General features: G+C 47.3%; 1 protein-coding gene across 4 annotated transcripts in view; it reads left to right on the forward strand.

Annotated features, from left to right (window-relative positions):
- SMARCD3 (SWI/SNF related BAF chromatin remodeling complex subunit D3) overlaps nt 1–27,442 on the forward strand; it is a 2,604,506-nt gene that overhangs the window by 1,541,310 nt on the left and 1,035,754 nt on the right. For all 4 annotated transcript variants that reach the window (XM_069210707.1, XM_069210708.1, XM_069210706.1 and 1 more), the window contains one exon: nt 7,084–7,245. In XM_069210707.1, coding sequence (XP_069066808.1) covers nt 7,084–7,245 — 162 coding nt within the window. The remainder of the gene's footprint in view (nt 1–7,083; nt 7,246–27,442) is intronic.

Genomic DNA, 27,442 nt, shown 5'->3' on the forward strand with positions numbered 1-27,442 from the left:
AAGTTTTGGAATATCCAGCGCAGCCGAAGTATTTCAAAATACCATACAGCAGCTACTAGTAGGTTTGCCAGGCACCAGCAATGTCAGTGACGACATACTAATTCATGCGCCAACCTTAGCAGAACACCACTCCAGACCCAAGGATGTCCTACAGAGGATAAAAGAATCAAGTTTGACGCTTCACTGTTAAAAGTGCGAATTCCTAAAGAATCAGATACAGTTCTTTGGGTACGTGTTCTCTGCAACAGGGTAGCACCTGACCCAGCGAAGGTGCAAGATGTCAAGAACGCTCCCCCTCACTTCCTGGGTAACGGAAGTCCGAAGTTTCCTCAGGATGGTGAATTATTGTGGTTATTTTATTAAAGATCTAGTGTCACTCACGCAACCCCTCAGAATGCTGACCAAGTCGTCAGAACCCTGGGGTCCAAGTCAGCAACAGGCATTTGAGACAGTTCAAGACGCCCTGTCTATCAACACCATCCTACGGTTTTTCACCCAAAGGGAGACACCAAAATCGCTGTTGATGCTGGCCCAAAAGTTCTGGGTGCTGTGCTATTCCAAAAGCAAGATGACGGTGACTGGGCTCCGGTAGCTTTCGCCAGCAGATCCCTCACGGAGACAGAACAGAGATATTCCCAAATCGAAAAAGAAGCTATTGCGGTCCACTGGGGATGCAAGTACTTCCACATCTACGTTTATGGACGCCCCTTCTTGGTAACCTCTGACCACAATCCCCTCATACCTCTGTTCAACAGCACTGCCTCCAAGCCCCCTCCAAGAATCGAAAAATGGATGCTCCTACTGCAGGACTATGGGTGCCAACTGGAATATCGTCCAGGATCCAACAACCCCGCTGATTACCTCTCCCGACATCCCCGAGCAGCCTCACACCATGAAGTATGTGACGTGGAAGAAACTGAAGAATACGTCAAACTCATTTCCGACAGGTCCAGACCACTGCCTCTTTCAGTGGAAGAAGTAGTCCGGGCAACAGCCGAAGATGATTGCCTCGAGAAGGCTCTGCAAGCCATAAGGGGCAATCGATGGTTCCAAGTCAAGAGACAACTCTCGACCATGACATTATCTGCTCAGAGCATACTAGGGAGCCTATGTCATGTACAAGATGAGCCAACGGTAAATGTGGAAGGGTGTCTCGTTAGAGGGTGCCGGCTGGTAATCCCCACATCTCTCACGTCCAGGGTAGTACAGCTCGCCCATAATGGACATCAAGGAATTGTTAAGACAAAAAATCGGCTAAGGTCCAAAGTATGATTTCCACTTATGGATGAGTTGGTGGAAAGTGCAGTGAAAACATGTGAATGGTGTCAAGCATCAAGGGAACCTAGCCGACCAACTCCAGTAGAAACGGAGCCGGGTCCTACATCACCATGGAAGTCAGCCAGCCAGCCTAGACTTTGGGAGCCTACCGGATGGTTGGCATACTATGGTCATGATTTATGACTTTTCGAAATATCCAGAAGTTTAAGTCCTCCCCTCTATCTCGTCCGAGATAGTCATTCTCCGCATCAAGAAAATCATGGCCACCCATGGACTCATCGTAGAAATCAAAACAGACATTGGTCCACCCTTTCAGAGCCAAGAGTTAGCTGGGTATCTAGAGAGCGCTGGTGTCCGGCATAAGCGGATCACCCCACGGTGGCCACAAGCTAATGGTGAAGTTGAATGTTTTATGAGGTCATGGAACAAGGTAATACGTATTGCACATGCTGGTGGGCAGCCAGTTGAGCACGCAATATATTTGTTCCTGAGGAACTACCGTCAGACCCTTCACTCTACAACCAACAGAGCACTGGGCATGTGATTTTTGGAAGAGCAATTGTTGACTCGATACCACACCACCAGTCCTGGGTTCCTAGTTCTGTGGATCCAGACAAAGCGCATGAACGGCATTTGGCCAACAATAAATATGCCAGCATTCGCAGAAGAGCGCAACACTTAGATCTCAAAGTGGGTCATCTAGTACTGCCCAAAGAGCTATTCCTGGGTACTAAATTCCGCATGCCTTTTGACCCTGCCCCGTGGCGAGTCGTGAAGCGGCATGGATCTTCAATAGTAGCGCGACGTGGTACGGATTTAGTGACTCGTAATGTGTCGCTGTTTAAAAGGTTTTGCTCCCCTAATGCATCTCGTCCAGTGGAAGTATCCTCGGAGCCAGTGGGTGGTCAGCCATCCGTGGACGAGGATTATGATGACAATGACATGTCCTGTCACAAGACAGTTGATGACAACCTGCCCGACGCTGTGCCAGAATGTACACCCGCTTACGAGACACTCAGTGCCAGCAGGGGAAGAGCTGAAAGCACCAGGTACTATCTGCGCAGTAATCCTGCTCCTTCAGTGAAGCTGTGTGACCATGTGACTGATGAGTAGCTGTTCAAGAGATCTGTAATTTGTGTCGTTCTGTGTTTGATTTTTGGGAGGAATGTAGTGTCGCGCCAGTGAAGAAACTGGTCGCTGGGCACTACCATTACAGGAAAGTATGGAGGGGGCGATGGTGGGTTCTGCATTGACAGTTCCCCCTCAGTTTATAGCCTCATTGGACCTTGCCTCAGGTCATGTGACTGAGGCAATATAATAAAGCGAGCCCAGGGCACGGGGTTCGTGTGTGACAACGGGATGACCGGATCAGGAGACGGCGTGGAGCACATCGAACACCGCTCACTGGGGCTCAATGAAAAAACCCCAGTACAGTGTTCGTGTGTCATTATTTTGCTGAGTTCCGGTTATCACCGACACTACAGAAGTGGCTACAAACATTTAGCTTTGAACCAAAATTGAGGACGAATATATCCCATCATTGTAAAGCTCCCCGAAAATAGGCAACCTCACGCCCATCACTTTCACTTGTTCGAGGACTTGTTAATGAATTATATGGCAGGAAAAGACGAAATTATGAGGCAGGGTTGACCACTTTATGTGGCAAGGAAAGTCCAGTTATGAAGTTACAATGTCAAGAGCTCTAACGCAAGAAAATGCAAGACCTATTGCATTCCAAATACAAGTTCAAATCGTTTTCTTAAAAGGAAAATGGGATGCATTAAAAAAATAAAATAAAAAAATGTACAACCATTTTTTAGAAGCACACAGTGACCCTAGAGACCACTGCATGCTCTTAAAAAATGTTTTGTCCACATTCACAAAGCAGAAGGGGCCCTTTGTGGACTGCTTCATGTTTGTGAATTGTTGCCACCTTCTTTGACTTGGTGGTAATGCATTAATGCAGTAGTTCCCAACCTGTGGTCCGGGGACCTCTTGGGGTCCGCGAAGCCTCCTCACGAGGTCTGCGCCTGCTTAGAAAATTAAATAATATTAACAGGTTAGGTCCCAGCTTTCAGTAATGACTCAGTGGGGGGTCCCCGGATTCCAATAATGATTCACTGGGGATCCCCAGATTCCAATAATGATTCAGTGTGGGTCCCTGGGTTCCAGTAATGATAAAGTGGGGGTCCACAGAAGTCAAAAGGTTGGGAACCACTGTATTAATGTTCTGCAGCACGATTTCCTTTGCAAACCATTAACACATGACATAAGGAATCTGTATTTGGAATGGACACCCTTTCTGTATTCTGTATTTACTCAGAAATTTGGGTTTTACAGATTTAAAAGTGCCATTTTATAGTTGTGAATGGTCCGATTTGACCCATGCGACCATAAAATTGCTATGTACATCAGTCCTTTGATTCTTAGCTGCTGTACACTATGAAATATTACAGTGAGGCAACTCAAAGGCGTTTGGTCTAGGGAGAGGGTGACCCTTACCAGAAAAAAAATTAAATAACAGAGAGGGTTCTGTGTGCAAAGGTTGCATTTACTTACTTACAGATATTGTTTGGGGGCTACCGGGCAGATAGACGTTATTGGGTGCTAGCCACGGTGGTGGGAGTCATTTGCTGTTAAGCCCCCCTTCTCTACTTGACCCTCAGTATTGCCTGGGCATTGTCTGGGTGAAAGATGGTTTAGAGAGTTAGTGTGGCGGCAAGAACTCAGAACTTAACAATCAACCCATAGACACAATAAAATACTGTCCATAACAGTGTTTTGTTTTTGTAAAAACAGACATTCTCTAATAGCATGATAAAAAGTAGTACTACACACAGTAAAAGGGTTCAGTTGCAGGGTTCTTCTACTCACTGTAAGCTGTAACTTTTATGGGCTATAACTATTTGGTGCCTGAAGTTCTGATTAGGGATTGTGATCCTGGCCCTACTACGGTGATATCCTGAAAAGGCTGCAGCACCCACCAATCTCTATAGGAGCATTATTCTTCTGTGGCTGTAAAATCACTAGTGAGGGATGTGGAGGTCACTTGAGTCTCGTACCTTGCTTAGAGTTCAGTGGCCCACTTGCCAGGTTGAAATGTTGGATTCTTGGGCAAGATACAGTCTCTAAGTCTTTCAGGCAATGTCCTCAATTACCTGTCTGGATGGAGCGCTGTTCAGGGTTTGGCGGTCACCAAAACTCTTCGTTGTCACACGCCAAAGTCCTCTAGCAGTGGGAGTAGGGTCACTACGGCAGGCCCATCCTTAGATCAAGTTGGAGTTCCAGCGCAACAAGCCGGTGTCAGAAGTCTGCCTGTACTCTTCACAGTAACATGGCAAAGTATGGTGGCATCAGGAGCCTGGTCGGGAATGTAGGCCCACCTCTCGAGTCGCATCAGAGTTGCATGCTGGGTTTAGCAGTCAACCTATGCTCTTCACAGTCACACGGCAAAGATATCCAGCAGCGGAAGAAGGGTTGAGGAGGTGGTCTGCCTCTGTGGTCAGGTTGGGATTGCTGCACAGAAGGTCAGGATCAGCAGTTGTCTTTGACGGGCTGGTGCAGCCTCTCAGCCATCACTGTACAATTTGGCTGAAGCAGTATGGGGTTACTGCGTTCATTGGCAGCTGGCCTATCAGGTCATGGCGGAGATGCCAGACAACTCACTGATGTCGTCGATGCTCTCACTTTACATAGTTCACCAAATAAACCACACAAGGAAGCTGGGGGACCCGCTCTCAATTCAGGTTGGCACCAGGCTAATTCTTACACTCAGATCTGCTCCTTCTGGGTGTTTCTCGCCCTGGGAAAATGACTGAGCTTCTTCTGGACAGGCTGTTCTCCGGAAGGGTCAAGAGCGCTCCTTCTCTCTGAGTAGGCAGGCTTGTAGACACTAGACAGACCCACAACCTCTGCAGGACGTTGCACAGTCGTCAGATTATATCCTCTCACCTCTGGTATACTGGCTGCCAGACACCATTCCTGGTTTCACAGCAGTTCAAGTATTTTATGGAGTGCAGACTTCTTGGTGAACTTGGGACTGGAACAAAGTGGGAAGGTTCACGTCCCACTTTTATACTTTTATACTTATTTTCCAGATATGAATTGCAACTGCAGTGCGAAGATTCTGCAGTGGTTTGGAGTGGTTCTTTGTCAAATATTTTCTGGCTGTACTACAGGCAAAACCTTGATGTGATTTAACTTGATTAAACCATGTCTAGAAGCACAAACATCCACTTCCTAGGAAGTATCCTGGCTCTAGATAAAATGAAAAGTCACAGACCTTACCACACACCCAATGTCCACAAGAGAGAATACAAGCCATAGATTACAGTTTATGCAAAAATAAAAGCCTTTCTGCAAGATGATAGCTCTCACAGCTGTTAAAGGTGATGCTGACTCCAAGCAAGAGTATCCAAAACAAGGGCCAATGAAGTGTGACATTTCTGCTGCTAGCTATTATCAGCCATTCTGAAATGGTAATCGGTGGTAGGCCGGCCTAGAAATATCCTCAATTTAATGACAGAATATGCTAATTGACCCCCTCTCCCTCATATCACCCTCCAAATATCAGTGCTCACGGAGGACTACTCAGCAATCTCCTGGAAAAAAAGATCTAAGGGAATTTCTAAAGTCACCTTATTCTTTATCCTTTCTGAGTCTCTGCCTCCGGTCGCAGGATGTCCGTCAGTGCACTCCTATTGTATGAGGAATCTGCATGCACCCTCAGTCTTGTGTTATGATGAACCCGGGGCACATCCGAAATGCATCCCACTCGTCACAGCAGTCACACTGACGCTACACATATGAACATATGAACACAAGAACCGGATTGTCACATCCTAGCAGAACTTTACCCGAGTAAAGATGGCAGACTGCATTTCTCTGAGTCAGGCAGAAAGGCTCCCTAGTACTAAAGATCTGTAAAATCAGTAATGCTGCTTTCACCGCTGAATGTCATCAGCCCAAGACATGGATAATAGTGCTGTGTTGCTAAAGAGAGTATGCTTGTTGCCCCCTCATAGGTTACCAAACACATTCTGACTGCCTTTATCATCGGCTGGCATAGCTCTCCGCATACATTCTAGATTAAAATGCTGGCTGGACCAAAGAAAAAAACACGGTACCAGACTCACACACATTTGGGTGTTCCAAACAGCTACCTGTATACTGCACAAGAAAGATTCCTGTCCCAACAATTAGCCATAGTGCCTCATCATATGTGCTTTCTGTGTTGGCAAGTGCTGTCATTTAAGTCATTCTGTGCCCTATAGTTGCTGCACAATTTTATCCCTTCTGTTTTTTGCTTGTGCAAGGTCATGCTTTTGCTTTTCAAAAATCTGGTCACTCTTATGTTCTCCTATTTCACAGGTCAGTAGTTGACCCCAAAATATAGAAAAGGCAGAAGTGTGGTATGGATGACTGAATAAAACAAGTTACTGTTATAATTATTGATGTGTAGTGAGTTGCCTTTTTCTCGATACAGGAGATGCAGGAAAGATTCATCTTTACGATTTATTTTTCTTGTTAGAGTTTGGCGTATGTGTGCAATTTCAGCTGAAAGATCGGTGGCTGCCCTTTGATGTGCCACCCTCTCTGGTTTGTTAATTCTTCTGATCAAATAATCATAAAGAGAATTGTGTTATTATTTACGTGAATAATATAAATGTTCTTGTTAATATATTCTGTACCTTAAAGGTTTATATCTCGCAATACTGTAATATCATAACTGCTAAAACTGTGCTGCAACATCTGCTAAATCAGTGCCCTCACACTAATTAATCTTCCACGCCTTCCTTTGAGCAGCCTCCACAATTTAAGTTGGATCCCCGCCTAGCTCGCCTTCTTGGAATCCACACACAGACCCGGTCAGCTATCATCCAAGCACTTTGGCAGTACATCAAAACCAATAAACTTCAGGATTCACATGATAAGGAGTATATCAACTGCGACAAGTATTTCCAACAGGTAACTTCTCGATACCTGTACTCAAGCACTTGAGACAAGTACACTGTATTGTATTGTATAATGATATTTGTATAGTGCTTACTAATTTCGTGTGGGGCACTGACGTGCGTTTCCTCATGGGTAGTATGCTACACCATGTTGGTGGATGGTTGGAAGGTGTTTGTGTGCTCTGACCCTATGTGGGAGGTGTTTCTGTGTCGTACATGGTGGCCACTGATTTGCAGTTATAATGTTATTGGGACACAGCACTAAGCTCCTTACTGTTCCTCCCACGTTGCAACACTGCCATTCTGTTTGTGCGTTGCTGCTCACTCTACTCATCACTCCATGCATTGAGCAATGGAAGCAGCTACCACACCTGTGCCCTCTGATCCCGACATGGAATGGTTCAGTGCGTGGTCCTCTGCAGGTATTCGAATCAACTGATCGTCTTTGGAATTTGGTCTGGTTGGATTGGTTTGGTCTGGTCTTTGACCAGTCAGTGTTGGAGTATACATCGACGAGTCAGAGTTTCATGAAACCCATGCTGCGGGTGTTGGCCTGAATCGGGTGGTGTCCCAAGAATGCTGAGGGCGCTTATGCAAACAACAGACATGATACAGCCCCAAGTCGACCTCCTCTCCTGGGAAGCTGGGTGTTTGGGTGGTCACTCATACCTTTTATTGCAAAACACAAATTTGGAGAAACACCATTTTAAGGACCTCGAGAATGGCAGGTGATCTGTGGCCCTGTGTGCGGGGAAAGGGAAGGCCACAACTGTGGTGCGTCTTGCTGCTCCAAAGTTGGTGAGTTGAATTGAGCCCTTGTTGAGTTTTATTATTTACTTTTAACTTATTTAATTCAAACCTTCGTTTTTTTTAATCTGCCCTTAATTAAACTCAACTTGATTAGCACTCATTAATCACTGGTGCAGCCTTCTATTCTGAGATTGTACGAAAGCACAAGTTGCTTGGAGTTTATTTATCGTGGACTAGATTTGCCTGGACTCCTATTGCTTGACATGGGCATAAAACCAGTAGACTGCAGGGAAGCATTCCTTGTCTATTAATCCGTGTATGTATTCAGTATTTCTAGTTAGGAATTCGTGAACTGAAATTATCACTAAGAGAAGTTGATCTCATCCACTAAATAATATGCTGAAGTGCATAAATCCGATTAATACTGCATCTTTGATTAATCTGACAATTCACACATTTTTCCAAATTTACAACTACTGGATGAACAGTTGTCACAAAAAGGTAATAATACCAATAATGGAAAATGGAAATGCTGAAAATTATAATGTAATTGAAAAATGTAATCAGTACGAAAGCCCCAGATCAATTCCGGGACGTATAATCAAAGCAAGTATGGACATTTACATTATCGGGGTAAGGGGAAAAGAGTCAAATCAGATTATTATTGGTCAAATGGAGTACACACTTCTGAATATTTATCTAGCCCAAATCAAGCCACCAAAATTCAACAAATAATCCCCTTTATCCAATCTTCCTTTGAAAATAAAGTGTGTTTATTAAAACCAGGACAAATGAAGGCTCATGAATACGGTACACATGGTCTATTCCACATCAGACTCAATGACACATTATTAAAGTTGTCCAGGTACATGGCATTTTTAGGAAAAGACCCTCTTTTTGGCATGGTTACCCCCACTTTGTGACTGCTCAGTGTGTTTTGACTGTGTTCACTGGGACCCCAGTGACAATGCTCTCTCCTCTCCCTCTAAATTTGGTTGCTTAGGACTTAGCATACCCCACAATTGGCATATTGGTGCTCCCATATAAGTTCCTAGTAAATGGTATTTAGGTAACCAGGGCCTTGAGGCACCAGGGGTACCCATGGGCTGCAGCATGTATTATGCCATCTATGGGAGCCCATGCAAAATGTGTTGCAGGCCTGCAATTGCAGCCTCCGTGAAAAGGTGGATGCACCCTTTCATTACAGGACACTGAAGCAGGTCACTGTAAGTCACCCCTATGGCAGGCCCTCCTAGCCTAGAGGGCAGGGTGCAAGTACCTGTGTGTGAGGGCACCCCTGCATGACAACAGGTGCCCCTACGAACTCCAGCTCTGTTTTTCTTGACTTCGTAAGTGTGGGGAAGCCATTTTTACCTGTGTACAGAGCACAGGTCACTACCTATGTCCAGCTACATAATGGTAACTCCAACCCTGGGCATGTTTGATATCAAACATGTCATACTCATATGCCAATACTGTTGCCAGTATTGGTTGTATGATCCCATGCACTCTAGGGGCTCCTTAGAGGCCCCTGGGATCATCTGCATGGCCAGGTCAGGCAGGTGGCATCACAGTCCCACCTGATAGGTAGTCATCCTGCTAGGTAACCAATCCTCCTTCCTGGGCTATTTAGGGTCTCCCTCCAGGGTGGGTCTTCAGATTCGATGTGAAAGATTCCAGCAGGACTCCTCTGCATTCAATACATCATCTTCTGGCCACCAGGACTGCAACTGGACCCTCTAGGAACTGACAATCTGCAACTCCAGCGACAACTCTGGTCTCCAACCTTGTTTCTCCGGCTCCTTCCAGCACTGCAGCATTTCCCTGGCTGCCCATTCTCTGAGGGGGACGAGTCTTCAGCCTGCACAAGAAGCAAGAAGGACTCTCCCTTGGAGTGAAGGAGTCACTTCCCTGCATCCGCAGGCATCAACTGCAACAATGACCGGCTGCATGGAACTGCTCTCCTCCGGAACTGCGTGGATCCTGCATACCCCATAATTGGCATACTGGTGCCCCCATATAAGTTCCTAGTAAATGGTACTTAGGCAACCAGGGCCTTGAGGCACCAGGGGTACCCATGGGCTGCAGCATGTATTATGCCATCTGTGGGAGCCCATGCAAAATGTGTCTGCAGGCCTGCAATTGTAGCCTGCGTGAAAAGGTGCATGCACCCTTTCATTACAGGATACTGAACCAGGTCACTGTAAGTCACCCCTATGGCAGGCCCTCCTAGCCTAGAGGGCAGGGTGCAAGTACCTGTGTGTGAGGGCACCCCTGCATGAGCACAGGTGCCCCTACGAACTCCAGCTCTGTTTTTCTGGACTTCGTAAGTGTGGGGAAGCCATTTTTACCTGTGTACAGAGCACAGGTCACTACCTATGTCCAGCTACATAATGGTAACTCCAACCCTGGTCATGTTTGATATCAAACATGTCAGACTCATTTGCCAATACTGTTGCCAGTATTGGTTGTATGATCCCATGCACTCTAGGGGCTCCTTAGAGGCCCCTGGGATCATCTGCATGGCCAGGTCAAGCAGGTGGCATCACAGTCCCCTCCTGATAGGTAGTCATCCTGCTTGGTGACCAATCCTCCTTCCTGGGCTATTTAGGGTCTCCCTCCAGGGTGGGTCTTCAGATTCGATGTGAAAGATTCCAGCAGGACTCCTCTGCATTCAATACATCATCTCCTGGCCACCAGAACTGCAACTGGACCCTCTAGGAACTGACAATCTGCAACTCCAGCGACAACTCTGGTCTCCAACCTTGGTTCTCCGGCTCCTTCCAGCACTGCAGCATTTCCCTGGCTGCCCATCCTCTGAGGGTGACGAGTCTTCAGCCTGCACAAGAAGCAAGAAGGAATCTCCCTTGGAGTGAAGGAGTCACTTCCCTGCATCCGCAGGCATCAACTGCAACAACAACCGGCTGCATAGAACTGCTCTCCTCCGGAACTGCGTGGATCCTGCATGGATCCTGCATCACAGGTGGTGGTCTGGAGTGGTCCCCTTGGTCTTCTATACCAGCTTTCCAACTTAGGAGACGGTATGCCCTTGCTGCTCCCTGCAGGACAGTACCCATGTACACCATGACTCTTGCAGCTATCAAGGCTTGTTTGTTCCTCCTCCAAGGGATCTTCAGGCTCTGTGTTGCCAGGGCCTCCAGCACTCTTTCCTGCAGAGCACAGTCTCCTGCCTACTGCTCCAGCGACGTGGGACTCCTCTCCAGGTGTACTGAGTGGGCCTCACTGCGAATCCTGTGCCTGTGAGTTGCCTGTGGGAGCTGCATCCTCGTATTCTAACTCTCCTCACTGCTGAGGGTCACCTGGGACTCCCTTCCGTGGGTGGAGTATCCTCTGGACCTTGCTGGTCCCGGCCAGCTCTGCAACTCTTCATCTGCAACTTTTTGCCTTTGCCAAGGCTTGTTGATGGTTTTCCAACACCACTGACTGACTGCAACTCTTCTTCCGCTGACTCCTTGCCTCCACCATCGAACTGGTCCTGCATCTCCGGAAGGGTGGGTAGTGGCTCCTGCCCCAACCGGACACTCCAACTTGAACTGAACTTGCTCCCCTTCTTTTGCAGGTCCTCTTCTGTCAGGATCCACCTTTGTTTTTTTCCCAGTCTTGCTTGGGTCTTGCAAAGTCCCTTTCTAAAGTTCACCTGTGGGTTTGGGGAAGAACCAGGTACTTAGTGCTTCTCTCCTGGTTGCTGGGGGTCACCCTAGCACTTACCTTTTGGGGTTCCTAGTTCTTCCAGCTCCTCTCTACAGATTCCACTTCCTTGGGCGGGGGACTGCCTTTCACATTCCACTTACTTAGTATCTGGTTTGGTCTTCCCCTAGGGCCTGCACTATTTTCTATTGTTTTACTGTTTGCTATTGCTTTCTGTGCTAATCACTGACTTCTCTAATGTGTATATATTAGTGTGTTTACTCACCTCCTAGTGGAGTATTGCCTGTACAGTATTTTAGTATTTGTGTTACCATAATAAAATACCTTTATTTTTGTAATACTGGGTGGTTCTTTCATGTGTGTAAGTGCTGGGTGACTATAGTGGTATTGCATAAGGTTGCATGTCTCCTAGATAAGTCTTGGCTGCTCATCCACAGCTATCTCTAGAGAGCCCTGGCATCCAAGACACTGTCTACATCTCACTAATAGGGGATACCTAGACCTGGTATAAGGTGATAACACCATAGGTGCTCACCACACACCAGGCCAGCTTCCTACAGCAAAATCGTAGCAAAACAATACAGTGAAGGAGCAAAACAAATCCAAGCAGCTGGCGGAGACAGTTACAACCACACTTTTTAGATGATAGAGTATTTCTCATCTACATCGATCAAAGGTGGGGTAAAAGGGAAGTTTTGTATAGTAGGGCTAGTGAAGGACTATGGTGATTGAGAAAGGGAGGTACGGGGCAGACAGAGGTCACAGCAACCCGCAACACGTGGGCCCCAACACACAGAGACCTTTCCAGGCACACTCAGCCCCTACAATCCCAGACTACACAGTAGTGTCTCAGTCCTCCACTGGGGATGACACCTGTTCCTGGGAGGCAGGTATGGTATGACTTGTTATTGTTAGTAAATCTATCTGTGTCAAACTATCCAACATACCTGCCCAAATTTCTAAATCTCAGTCAGGGTGGTCATAGGTGCAGACCATCTGGAGTCGTCTCTCCTCCACCATGCCCCACTCATGCAAGTCTCCCATCCATTCACAAATTGTCAGTTCTGTAGTTTGCAACCAGTGGATCGCCACCCGTTTGTTGGCAAGTGCTGGTCCCAGGAGAGCGAATTGGTGGTGCCTCTTAGCCCCATTTCTAAATGTCTCTGATGGAAGGTTCCATCGCTACTCGTAATAGCTGTATGACCTCAATCCAGAACTCCTGTAGCTTGTTACAGTCCCATGTCATATGGAGGAAGGACGCCAGAGCAGACCCACATCTGTGGCAGGCATCTGACTAAGCTCTTATCAGTTCTTTGTAGGTGCTGTAGCCATTGGCCAGTGCTCATAGTGAAAACCCTATGTTGTCAGTGTGTTTGATATGTGTCACTGGGATCCTGCTAGTCAGGACCCCAGTGCTCATAAGTTTGTGGCCTATATGTGTTCCCTGTGTGGTGCCTAACTGTATCACTGAGGCTCTGCTAACCAGAACCTCAGTGTTTATGCTCTCTCTGCTTTTAAAATTGTCACTGCAGGCTAGTGACTAATTTTACCAATTCTCATTGGCACACTAGAACACCCTTATAATTCCCTTGTATATGGTACCTAGGTACCCAAAGTATTGGGGTTCCAGGAGATCCCTCTGAACAGCAGCATTTCTTTTGCCACCCATAGGGAGCTCAGACAATTCTTACACAGGACTGCCACTGCAGCCTGAGTGAAATAACGTCCACGTTATTTCACAGCCATTTTTCACTGCACATAAGTAATTTATAAGTCACCTATATGTCTAAACCTCACTTGGTGAAGGCTAGGTGCCAAGTTACTTAGTGTGTGGACACCCTGGCACTAGCCAAGGTGCCCCCACATTGTTCAGGGCAAATTCCCCAGACTTTGTGAGTGCGGTGTAGGAAAGTACCATCTTGCCTGGCATGTTACCCCCATATTTCACTATATGTATGTTGTTTTAGTCCTTGTTTCACTGGGACCCTGCCAGGCAGGGCCCCAGTGCTCATAGTATGTGCCCTGTATGTGTTCCCTGTGTGGTGCCTAACTGTATCACTGAGGCTCTGCTAACCAGAACCTCAGTGTTTATGCTCTCTCTGCTTTCCAAATTTGTCACTACAGGCTAGTGGCTAAATTTACCAATTCACATTGGCATACTGGTACACCCATATAATTCCCTTGTATATGGTACTGAGGTACCCAGGGTATTGGGGTTCCAGGAGATCCCTATGGGCTGCAGCATTTCTTTTGCCACCCATAGGGAGCTCTGACAATTCTTACACAGGCCTGCCACTGCAGCCTGCGTGAAATAACGTCCACGTTATTTCACAGCCATTTACCACTGCACATAAGTAACTTATAAGTCACAGCCTGATGAAGGTTGGGTGCCAACTTACTTAGTGTGTGGGCACCCTGGCACTAACCAAGGTGCCCACACATCGTTCAGGGCAAATTCCCCGGACTTTGTGAGTGCAGGGACACCATTACATGCGTACACTATACATAGATCACTACCTATGTATAGCGTCACAATGGTAACTCCGAACATGTCATGTAACATGTCTAAGATCATGGAATTGTCACCCCAATACCATTCTGGTATTGGGGAGACAATTCCATGATCCCCCGGGTCTGTAGCACAGAACCCGGGTACTGCCAAACTGCCTTTCCGGGGTCTCCACTGCTGCTGCTGCCAACCCCTCAGACAGGATTCTGCCCTCCTCGGGTCCCGGCAGCCCTGGCCCAGGAAGGCAGAACAAAGGATTTCCTCTGAGAGAGGGTGTAACAACCTCTCCCTTTGGAAATAGGTGTGAAGGGCTGGGGAGGACTAGCCTCCCCAGCCTCTGGAAATGCTTTGATGGACACAGATGGTGCCCATCTCTGCATAAGCCAGTCTACACCGGTTCAGGGATCCCCCAGCCCTGCTCTGGCACGAAACTGGACAAAGGAAAGGGTAGTGACCACTCCCCTGACCAGTACCTCCCAGGGGAGGTGCCCAGAGCTCCTCCAGTGTATCCCAGACCTCTGCCATCTTGGAAACAGAGGTGTTGGGGGCACACTGGACTGCTCTGAGTGGCCAGTGCCAGCAGGTGACGTCAGAGGCTCCTTCTGATAGGCTCTTACCTCACTTGGTAGCCAATCCTCCTATCTCTGTAGCCAAACCTCCTTTTCTGGCTATTTAGGATCTCTGCTTTGGGGAATTCTTCAGATAACGAATGCAAGAGCTCACCAGAGTTCCTCTGCATCTCCCTCTTCGGCTTCTACCAAGTTTCGACCGCTGACTGCTCCAGGACGCCTGCAAAACTGCAACAAAGTAGCAAGACGACTACCAGCAACATTGTAGCGCCTAATCCTGCCGGCTTTCTCGACTGTTTCCAGGTGGTGCATGCTCTGGGGGTAGCCTGCCTTCACCCTGCACCAGAAGCTCAGAAGAAATCTCCTGTGGGTCGACGGAATCTTCCCCCTGCTAACGCAGGCACCAAAAGACTGCATCACTGGTCCTCTGGGTCCCCTCTCATCCTGACGAGCGTGGTCCCTGGAACACAGCAACTCTGTCCAAGTGACTCTCACAGTCCAGTGACTCTTCAGTCCAAGTTTGGTGGAGGTAAGTCCTTGCCTCCCCACGCTAGACTGCAAAGCTCTGTACTGCGTGATTTGCAGCTGCTCCGGCTCCTGTGCACTCTTCTAGGATTTCCTTTGTGCACAGCCTAGCCTGGGACCCCAGCACTCCGTCCTGCAGTGCACAACCCTCTGAGTTGGCCCCCGACGTCGTGGGACCCTCTTTTGTAACTTTGTGTGGACTCCGGTTCACTAATCTTCTAGGTGCCTGTTGGGGTACTTCTGTGAGTGCTGCCTGCTTCTGTGAGGGCTCTCTGAGTTGCTGAGCGCCCCCTCTGTCTCCTCCTCCCAAAGGCGACATCCTAGTCCTTCCTGGTCCTCAGCAGCACCCATAAACCTCTACCGCAACCCTTGCAGCTAGCAAGGCTTGTTTGCGGTATTTCTGCGTGGGAACACCTCTGCAAGCTTCATCGCGACGTGGGACATCTGTCTTCCAAAGTAGAAGTTCCTAGTCCTCTTCTTTCTTGCAGAACTCCAAGCTTCTTCCATCCGGAGGCAGCTTCCTTGCACCTTCATCCGGGGTTTCCTGAGCTCCTGCCCCCCCCTGGACACTGTCGTGACTATTGGACTTGGTCCCCTTGCCTTACAGGTCCTCAGGTCCGGAAATCCATTGTCAGTGCACTGCTGGTGTTTGTTCTTCTTGCAGAATTCCCCTATCACGACTATTGTGCTCTCTTGGGGTAGTGGGTGCACTTTACTCCTACTTTGCAGGGTCTTGGGTGGGGTATCTTGGACACCCTGACCGTTTTCTTACAGTCCCAGCGACCCTGTACAAGCTCACATAGGTCTGGGGTCCATTCGTGATTCGCATTCCACTTTTGGAGTATATGGTTTGTGTTGCCCCTATACCTATGTTCTCCTATTGCAACCTATTGTAATTCTACACTTTTTGCATTACTTTTCTTGCTATTACTTACCTAATTGTGGTTTGTGTACATATAACTTGTGTATATTACTTACCTTCTTACTGAGGGTACTCACTGAGATACTTGGGGCATATTGTCATAAAAATAAAATACCTTTATTTTTAGTAACTCTGTGTATTGTGTTTTCTTATGATATTGTGCATATGATATAAGTGGTATAGTAGGAGCTTTACATGTCTCCTAGTTCAGCCTAAGCTGCTTTGCCATAGCTACCTTCTATTAGCCTAAGCTGCTAGAAACACCTCTCTTCTACTAATAAGGGATAACTGGACATGGCACAAGCTGTAAGTACCTTTGGTACCCACTACAAGCCAGGCCAGCCTCCTACATTGGTGGTGCAGCGGTGGGATAAGTATTTGTAACTGCTTTACCACTTTGTCATTTTTTACTTTTCATAAGAGAATCATATACTAAACAGTTCAGTGTATGTACACATAACGAAAAAGTTTGCTTTTCTATTCTTAAACTTTTTACAAAGTTCTAAAAAGTTTCTTAAAACTTCTAAAAGTTTTCTAAAAGTTAGAAGAAGTTTTTTTTCTCTGCGCTTTAAAAAGTTCTGAAACTTTTTCTCTCTTCTCCCTATCTCTAAACCTTTTGCTGTCATATCTGTGGTAGATTCTACTCTCAAAACTGTCAATGCTACTTATGACATTTTGAACTAAAAGAGCTTAAGGAGTCTCTGCGTAGATAGAGGTTTAGTTATAGGAAAGAACCCTACAAAAGAGTTTCTGTTTAACATGCTTCTGGTGGATGACCAGAACCAGTATGGCCCATCCAATGAGAGGTTAGTAGAAGCTTCCCAGTCTGATTCAGAGGAACCCCCTGAGGAAGCTGAGGAGGGTTCTGACAAGGGTCTGCCCCCTAGCAGGGCACCTAGTAATGCTGGTAGTAATAGAGGTTCGTTCCCATCACAGTAGGGAATCCTTTATTCCTAGAGGCCAGTTTACCAGGGTCCAGACAGTTAGGGACAAGTCCCCCTCTGAAGTTTCCCATTTGTCATCTGTGTCAAAGCATTCCCAACCCACCCACCCTGAGGATAACTTGTTAAAAAGGGAACTCAAAAAGTTGAGGGTTGAAGAGACCAGACTGAAGCTTAAACAGCAACAGCTGGCGTTAGATAGGGAATCCCTAGACATTGAGAAGGTAAGACAGAGGTTGGGGTTAGTACCCCATGGTGGCAGCAGCAGTATTCCTGATAGTAATCCTGTTAGCGAGCATGATTCCAAGAATCTGCACGAGATAGTCCCCCCTTACAAGGAGGGAGATGACATCAACAAGTGGTTTGCTGCACTTGAGAGGGCCTGTATGGTACAGATGGTCCCTCAAAGGCAGTGGGCTACTATTTTGTGGCTATCTTTCACTGGAAAGGGTAGAGATAGGCTCCTTACTGTTAGAGAAAGTGAAGCTAACAACTACAAAGTATTGAAGGATGCACTCTTGGATGGATTTGGCTTAACCACTGAACAATACAGGATAACGTTCAGAGACACCAGAATAGAGTCCTCTCAAGACTGGACAGATTTTGTGGACTGTTCAGTGAAGACCTTGGAGGGGTGGTTACATGGCAGTAAGGTATCTGACTATGAAACCCTGTATAATCTTATTCTGAGAGAGCATATTCTGAACAACTGTGTGTCTGACTTGTTGCACCAATACCTAGTGGACTTGGATCTGACCTCTCCCTAAGAATTGAGAAAGAAGGCAGACAAGTGGGTCAGAACTAGGGTGAACAGAAAGGTTCAAACAGGGGGTGACAAGGATGGCAAGAAGAAGGATGGTAAGTCTTCTGACAAGGGTGGGGACAAAAGTAAACATTCTGAGTCTTCATCAGTCCCACAAAAATCCTCTGGGGGTGGTGGGTCCAAATCCTCTTCCAATAATCAACCTAAAAAGCCTTGGTGTTATTTGTGTAAAGTCAAAGGCCATTGGGCAACTGATTCCGGTTGTCCAAAGGAAACCACCAAACCTCCCACCACCACAACCCCTGCTGCAAATTCTAGTGCCCCTCTTAACAGCAGTGGTGGTGGGAAACCTACTAATAGCCAATCCAAGGGTGTAGCTGGGCTCACTATTGGCAATGTAGTTGGGGTTGGTCTTGTTAGGGAGACCACAGAGGCTGTTTTAGTCTCTGAAGGTGCCATTGATTTGGCCACCTTGGTTGCTTGTCCCCTTAATATGGATAAGTACAAGCAACTTCCCCTAATGAATGGTGTTGAAGTTCAGGCCTACAGGGACACAGGAGCCAGTGTAACTATGGTGATAGAAAAACTGGTCCACCCTGAACAACACCTACTTGGTCAGCAGTACCAAGTGACAGACGCTCATAACAACACTCTTAGCCACCCCATGGCTGTTGTGAATCTCATGTGGGGTGGGGTTACTGGTCCAAAGAAAGTTGTGGTTGCTTCAGATTTACCTGTAGACTGTCTACTAGGGAATGATTTAGAGACATCAGCTTGGGCAGAAGTGGAGTTGGAGGCTCATGGAGCAATGCTGGGCATTCCTGGGCATATTTTTGCTTTAACCAGGGCTCAGGCCTAAAAGCAAAAAGCACAGGGTAACTTGGATCCTGGAACAATGGAACAAGTGCTCCCTAAAACTAGGGGTAGGAAGGGTAAATCCCTACCCACAATCCCTCCCTCTACAGATGATTCCCCTTCTGAGAAAGAGGAATTTCCTCCCTGTGCAGAACCTTCACCAGATGAGCTGGCAGCAGACACTGCTGAGCTTTTGGGTGGAGGGGGGCCTGCCAGGGAAGAGCTGAGTGTGGCACAGCAATCCTGTCCCACATTAGAGGGTCTCAGACAGAAAGCTGTCAAGCAGCAAAATGGGGATGTCAGTGACACTCATAGAGTTTACTGGGAGGATAACCTCTTGTACACAGAGGCAAGGGACCCAAAACCTAGAGCAGCCAGGAGATTGGTCATTCCCCTGCAGTACAGAGAGTTTATCCTAACTCTTGCACGACATTCCTTTGGCTGGGCATTTGGGCCAGATCAAAACATGGGAAAGACTTGTCCCCTTGTTTCACTGGCCTAGGATGTCAGAGGACACTAAAGATTTTTGCAAGTCTTGTGTGACCTGCCAAGCCAGTGGTAAGACTGGTGGCACTCCAAAGGCCCGTCTAATTCCACTTCCAGTGGTTGGGGTGCCCTTCGAAAGGGTAGGGGTTGACATAGTTGGCCCCCTTGACCCTCCTACTGCTTCAGGCAGTAGGTTCATCTTGGTGGTTGTGGACCATGCCACAAGATATCCTGAAGCAATTCCTGTAAGGACCACTACAGCCCCTGCAGTGCAAAGGCCATCCTGGGAATCTTTTCCAGGGTGGGTTTTCCTAAAGAGGTAATATCAGACAGAGGTAGCAACTTCATGTCTGCATACTTGAAAGCAATGTGGAAGGAGTGTGGTGTTCACCACTCCTTACCATCCACAGACTGACGGACTGGTAGAAAGGTTTAATAAAACTCTCAAAGGTATGATAATGGGACTCCCTGAAAAACTCAGGAGGAGATGGGATGTCCTGTTACCTTGCCTCCTTTTTGCTTACAGGGAGGTACCCCAGAAAGGAGTGGGCTTCAGCCCCTTTGAACTCCACTTTGGGCACCCTGTAAGAGGTCCACTTACTCTTGTGAAGGAGGGTTGGGAACAACCTTTAAAAGCTCCTAAACAGGACATAGTGGATTATGTACTTGGCCTAAGATCCAGAATGGCTGAGTACATGAAAAAGGCCAGCAAAAACATTCCGGCCAGCCAGGAGCTGCAAAAGCAATGGCATGACCAGAAAGCTGTTCTGATCCAGTACCAACCAGGACAGAAGGTGTGGGTATTGGAGCCTGTGGCCACAAGAGCACTCCAAGGCAAATGGAGTGGACCCCATCAAATTGTTGAGAAGAAGGGTGAGGTTACCTATTTGGTAGACCTGGGCACTGCCAGGAGTCCCCTTAGGGTGTTTCATGTCAACCGCCTAAAACCCTACTATGACAGGGCTGATCTCACCCTGCTCATGGCAACAGATGAGGGACAGGAAGTAGAGAGTGACCCTCTCCCTGATCTCTTTTCCACCACTGAAGCAGATGCCTTAGTGGAGGGAGTAGTTTTGGCAGATTGACTGCAGAACAGAAAGATAACTGCATCAATCTCCTAGGACAATTTTCTGACCTCTTTTCAATTGTGCCAGGTACAACATCCTGGTGTGAACACACAACTGATACTGGAGACAGCCTGCTTGTGAAAAGTAAGATGTATAGGCAGCCTGACCATGTCAGTGACTGCATTAAAGAAGAGGTGTAGAAGATGTTGGATCTGGGAGTGATTGAACCTTCTGAAAGCCCATGGGCTAGCCCAGTGGTGCTTGTACCAAAGCCTCACACCAAAGATGGAAAGAGGGAGATGAGGTTTTGTGTAGACTACAGAGGTCTCAATCAGGTAACAAAAGCTGATGCTCACCCTATACCCAGGGCAGATGAGCTCATTGCTACACTGGCATCTGCCAAGTATCTTAGCACTTTTGATTTGACTGCAGGGTATTGGCAGATCAAATTGGCAGAAGATGCTAAACCAAAGACTGCATTTTCAGGCACTACCAATTTACAGTGATGCCCTTTGGTTTGAAAAATGCACCTGCCACTTTTCAGAGGTTGGTGAACACAGTCCTGCAAGGGTTGGAGGCTTTCAGTGCAGCATATCTTGATGATATTGCTGTCTTTAGCTCTACCTGGTATGAGCACCTGGTCCACCTTTGGAAAGTTTTGGAGGCCCTGCAAAAGGCAGGCCTCACTATCAAGGCCTCAAAGTGCCAGATAGGGCAGGGGAAAGTGGTTTATCTGGGCCACCTGGTAGGCGGAGAACAGATTACACCACTACAGGGGAAAATCCAGACAATCATGGATTGGGTTCCCCCTACAACTCAGACCCAGGTGAGAGCCTTTTTGGGCCTCACAGGGTATTACAGGAGATTCATTAAATATTATGGCTCCATAGCAGCCCCGCTTAATGATCTCACAAGTAAGAAAATGCCTAAGAAGGTGTTATGGACAGCTAGCTGTCAGAAAGCTTTTGAGGAGCTCAAACAGGCCACGTGCTCTGCACCTGTCCTAAAGAGCCCATGTTACTCCAAGAAATTCATTGTTCAAACTGATGCATCTGAATTCTGAGGGCCAGGATCAACCAGTTGCTTTTATCAGCAGAAGGTTGACCCCTAGAGAAAAGCATTGGTCTGCCATAGAGAGGGAGGCCTTTGTTGTGGTCTGGGCACTGAAGAAGTTGAGGCCATACCTGTTTGGCACTCACTTCATTGTTCAGACAGACCAAAAACCTCTACTTTAACTAAAACAAATGAAAGGTGAAAACCCTAAATTGTTGAGGTGGTCCATATCTCTACAGGGAATGGACTACACAGTGTAACATAGACCTGGGAGTACCCACTCCAATGCAGATGGACTCTCCAGATATTTCCACTTATACAATGAAGACTCATCAGGTCATGGCTAGTCTTATTGTCCTTCGTTTGGGTGAGGGTTTGTGTAGGAAAGTACGATCTTGCCTGGCATGTTACCCCCATATTTCACTGTATGTATGTTGTTTTAGTCCTTGTGTCACTGGGACCCTGCCAGGCAGGGCCCCAGTGCTCATAGTATGTGTAGCCGGGCGACCGCCGGTTCCTTTCAGGTACAGCCATTTATTTTTGGAAGCTCTAAATTGTTGGATTGTTCTTTTAACTTTTTAACATTTACGGTGTGTGTTTTTTAAAAATGAGGAGTTACGGGGGGCTATTTGGAAATACATTTTTAAATATTTGGACCTCTAATCTTTCGAGGTATTGTTTACACCGATGCCTACCTTTTTAAAGGCATCCGGACCCTTTTTCTATTTTGTACTGTTCAGCCATTACCTGGCCATTTTCGGCAGCCATGTTGGTTGCTGCACTAGTTGTTTAGTTCTTGGAGCTAGGTCGGCCCTCCCGCATGAAGGATTTAAATGCGGGCGGCCGCTGGCACGCCAAAGGCAAACCTATCTGCGCCCGTCCACGCCCTGACGTGCCCAGAGCCCAGGGATGCTGCCCATTTCTCCACTTATAGGCTTACTTACTCCTCTTTTCAAATGTATGCTTTTAGAGGCAACCATATATGTCCTACCGTGGTTGGTATTCATCAGCCTTTAATTTACTCCTCCTGTCCTAGTTGTTCCTGGACACCCACTACTGTCCTTTCAACTAATTCTCCTTCTCATCAACTGGGCAAAATGCTGCTGCTCAACTGCCTCTCTCTATCAGCACATTCTCTACATATTTACACGCTGCTGGAAGAATCAGCACCTGATGTCCTGTTCCTGACGGAAACTTGGCTTAATGAAGATTAATCAGTTGATATCTGTAAATCCTTACCCTCCACCTATTCTATAACTCTTATAGACAGACCCCAGATGAGAGGCGGTGGCATAGCCATCATCTATAAAAACACCACTAAGTGTGTGACACTGCCACTTGAGATCCCAGAGTATGAAGGGATGACCTTTTCTTTATACTTGTCAGCTACCTTCACCTTCTCTGGAATCCTTCTCTACCGTCCTCTCGGCCCCTGTGCCTGCTTTTTAGAAGCTTTACCCAATGTTGTGGCTAGTCTTATAGGTAAGACTCCTAATCTAACCATCCTCTGGGATTTTTATGTTAATTTTGACAATCCAGTCTGTCCTTCGGCAAAATCTCTATTAGCCTCCTTTACTGCGTTCGATATGGCCCAATCTGTCACTGGCCCTACTCATTTGAAGGGCCACAACCTAGATCTTGTTTTTAGCAACATCCCTGATCTTACCATCTCATCCTCGCTGCCTTTACTATGGACAGATCATTTCCTCCTCTCATTTAATTTTCCTTATGATGTCCCCGGGGGCTCTCAACCCAGGCTAACCACCTTTGGGCGTACTTGGTCAAAGCTGGTGCCAAGTTTATGGCATACTGCACTTCGTGCCTCCACCACAATTAACGACTGTTCCTCCCCTAATATCTCTGATCTATTCGACAGTTGGATGTCCACCCCTTTGGATCTAGTACTGCCCATCAAACTGAGAATAAAAAAACCTCTTCATAAATCTAATCCATGGTACTCGTCTTCGCTATTAGAACTCAGAAAGAATTGCAAAAAATTAGAGAGGACTTGGAGGAAAGATTACAGTCCCTCTGCTAAAGAAGCTTATAGGCAAGCTATTAGATCCTATCATCATAATATTAAGGCAGCTCATACTGCTTATTACAGCAATAGAATAGAGAACCCCTCTAATTCCCAGAAGGAAATCTTTCAGATTTTCAAAGAGCTCACTATTACTCCTATGCTGGCGTCTCTGCTAGAAGCTTCTACTATGCATAGTAATTTACTAGCAGCTCATTTCCAGGACAAGATTACCAAGATATATTCTGGCTTTCCTTTGGCCCCCCTTCAGAAGACTTCGGATAAGCAGGCTGTGAACTCCCTTTCTGTTGGGTCTTCGCTAACTATGTTTCTACCTCTTACAGATGCTCAAACTCTTTAACTACTTTCTAATATCAAATATGTTTCCCCCTTGGATCCTGCCCCTCCGGCTATCCTTTTAAGGGCGGCAGACATTATTGTCCCTCCACTAACAAAAATACTTAATAACTCTCTTTCTTCAGGTATTCTTCCCCAGTCTCTTAAACATGCTATTATAAAACCTCTTCTTAAGAAGCCAAAGCTTGACCCATCTGTCTTGGATAATTACAGACCTATTGCTTTTCTTCCCATTTTAGCCAAGTTCTTGGAGAAACATGTAAACTTGCTATTGCTGAGTTTTTTTAGAGTAATGAGCTCCTTCACCCCACTCAAATGGGCTTTAGAGCCCAACATAGTACTGAGTCTGCGCTTCTAACGGTGACTGAGTCTGCCCATGCAATTATTAGATCAGGGAGGACACGCTGCTATCATCCTCCTCAAACTTAGTGCTGCCTTCGATACGGTTGATCACACTCTCTGTGACAGACTTTCTAAGGCAGGCGTGGGAGGCCTGGCTCTCTCCTGGCTCTCCTCCTTCCTCATAGGAAGAACTTTCCAAGTCTTGGTTAGTTCTTTTTTGTCTGATACTGTTCTTCTGACTTGTGGGGTCCCTCAAGGTTTCTCCCGGAGTCCAACTATTTTTAAATATTTATCATCTTTGGCTAAAGTATTCACTCCCTACAATCTTTCAATGGTCACCTACGCTGATGATACTCAATTAGTGGTTTCCCTCTCTAGTACTGGGGATTCTTCCTCCGCTAATTTGGCCTGCTGTATGAAGGATATCGGCGATTGGATGATCCAATCCAAACTTAAATTTAATGATGGCAAATCTTAAGTATTGATTGTAGGCAATGGCTTTCCAGCCTCTCCTCTAGCATTGCATTTGGAGGCCTTTATCAGTTTGCCCCCGCCTAAGGCACAGGTAAAAAGCCTAGGTTTTGTGCTCGATCCCCGCCTGACGATGGAACTACAAGTGAAAAGAATCTCTTCTGTCTGTTTTGGTTTTATTAGATCTCTTAGGAAGATTCTTAATCTTCTTCCTGTTTCACCCAGAAGAATTCTTGTCCAGGCATTGGTTCTTTACCGCCTGGATTATGGTAACTCTTTCTATCTTAGCTCCCCAGAGTATGCAAAAAGGAGGCTGCAGATTGTGCAGAACGCGGCAGCTAGACTCCTTACTAACTCTCCTAGGCACCTATCTGCCAAGCCGGCTCTTGCAGCACTTCATTGGCTTCCGATTAAACAGCACATCTATTTTAAATCCATGTGTATCACCCATAGAGCTCCACACAGTAGGGGTCCACTCTTTTTCAGAAGGCGGATCTTCATCTATGCTCCCTCGAGATACCGGAGATCATCATCTACTCGGCAGATCTATATACCCCGTGTCAAGAGATCATGGGAAGGTAATTCGTTCATCATTAAGGCTGCCCGTCTCTGGAATGCCTTGCCTTCTGCACTCCGCCATGAACCATCAGAATCTCTTTTTAGGAAGAAGCTGAAAACTATTCCTTTTAGTCGCTAATCTGTCTTTTTCTGCTCCTTCCAATAATTTTTGTGTACCTTTAGCGGTGGGAAGCCCTAGGGTAGCTATGCGCTCCATAAATCCATAAAACTAAACTATGTGCCCTACATGGGTTCCCTGTGTGGTGCAAACTGTAGCACTGAGGCTTTGCTAACCAGAACCTCAGTGTTTATGCTCTCTCTGCTTTCCAAATTTGTCACTACAGGCTAGTGACTAAATTTACCAATTCACATTGGCATACTGGTACAACCATATAATTCCCTTGTATATGGTAGTGAGGTACCCAGGGTATTGGGGTTCCAGGAGATACCTATGGGTGTCAGCATTTCTTTTGCCACCCATAGGGAGCTCTGACAATTCTTACACAGGCCTGCCACTGCAGCCTGCGTGAAATAATGTCCACGTTATTTCACAGCCATTTACCACTGCACATAAGTATCTTATAAGTCACCTATATGTCTAACCGTCACCTGGTGAAGGTTGGGTGCCAAGTTACTTAGTGTGTGGACACCCTGGCACTAGCCAATGTGCCCCCACATTGTTCGGGCAAATTGCCCTGACTTTGTGAGTGCAGGGACACCATTACACGCGTGCACTACACATAGGTCACTACCTATGTGTAGCGTCACAATGGTAACTCCGAACATGGCCATATAACATGTCTAAGTTCATGGATTTGTCACCCCAGTACCATTCTGGTATTGGGTGGACAATTCCATGATCCCCCGGGTCTCTCGCACAGAACCCAGGTACTGCCAAACTGCCTTTCCAGGGTTCCCACTGCAGCCTCTGCTGCTGGCAACCCCCCAGACAGATTTCTGCCCCCCTGGGGTCTGGGCAGCCCAGTCCCAGGAAGGCAGAACAAAAGATTTCCTCTGAGAGAGGGTGTTACACCCTCTCCCTTTGGAAATAGGTGTGAAGGGCTGGGGAGGAGTAGCCTCCCCCAGCCTCTGGAAATGCTTTGATGGGCACAGATGGTGCCCATCTCTGCATAAGCCAGTCTACACCGGTTCAGGGATCCCCCAGCCCTGCTCTGGCGCAAAACTGGACAAAGGAAATGGGAGTGACCACTCCCCTGACCGGTACCTCCCAGGGGAGGTGCCCAGAGCTCCTCCAGTGTGTCCCAGACCTCTGCCATCTTGGATTCAGAGGTGTTGGGGCACAATGGACTGCTATGAGTGGCCAGTGCCAGCAGGGGACATCAAAGACCCCTCCTGATAGGTGCTTACCTCTTTCAGTAGCCAAGCCTTCTTTCTTAGTAGCCAAACCTCCTTTTCTGGCTATTTAGGGTCTCTCCTCTGGGCTATTCCTCAGATAACGAATGCAGGAACTCACCAGAGTTTCTCTGCACTTCCTTCTTCGACTTTTGCAAAGGATCGACCGCTGACTGCTCCAGGACGCCTGCAAAACCGCAACAAAGTAGCAAGACGACTACCAGCAACATTGTAGTGCCTTATCCTGCCGGCTTTCTCAACTGTTTCCTGGTGGTGCATGCTCTGAGGGCTGTCTGCCTTCACCCTGCACTAGAAGCCAAGAATAAATCTCCCGTGGGTCGACGGAATCTTCCCCCTGCTAACGCAGGCACCAAACTTCTGCATCACCGGTCCTCTGGGTCCCCTCTCGTCCTGATGAGCGTGGTTCCTGGGACACAGGAGCTGCATCCAAGTGTCTCCCACAGTCCAGTGGCCCTTCTGTCTGAAGTTGGTGGAGGTAAGTCCTTGCCTCCCCACGCCAGACAGCAAACCTGTGTATTGCGTGATTTGCAGCTGCTCTGGCTTCTGTGCACTTTTCCAAGGATTCCTTTGTGCACAGCCTAGCCTGGGTCCCCAGCGCTCCATCCTGCAGTGCTCAACCCGCTGAGTTGAACTCCGACGTCGTGGGAGCCTCCTTTGTGACTCTGAGTCGACCGCTGTCCTAAGCTCTTCCAAGTGCCTGCTTCAGTACTTCTGCGGGCGTTGCCTGCTTCTGTGGGGGCTCTCTGAGTTGCTGAGCGCCCCCTCTGTCTCCTCCTCCAAGGGGCGACATCCTGGTCCTTCGTGGAACCCAGCAGCACCCAAAATCCTCAACCGCGACTCTAGCAGCTAGCAAGCTTGTTTGCGGTATTTCTGCCTGGAAACACTTCTGCAACCTCCAGCACGCCGTGGGACATCTTCCATCCAAAGGAGACGTTCCTATCCCTTTTCGTTGTTGCAGAATCTTCGGCTTCTTCCACCC

The sequence above is a fragment of the Pleurodeles waltl genome, chromosome 10, assembly GCF_031143425.1.
Source record: "Pleurodeles waltl isolate 20211129_DDA chromosome 10, aPleWal1.hap1.20221129, whole genome shotgun sequence".
NCBI lineage: Eukaryota > Metazoa > Chordata > Amphibia > Caudata > Salamandridae > Pleurodeles > Pleurodeles waltl.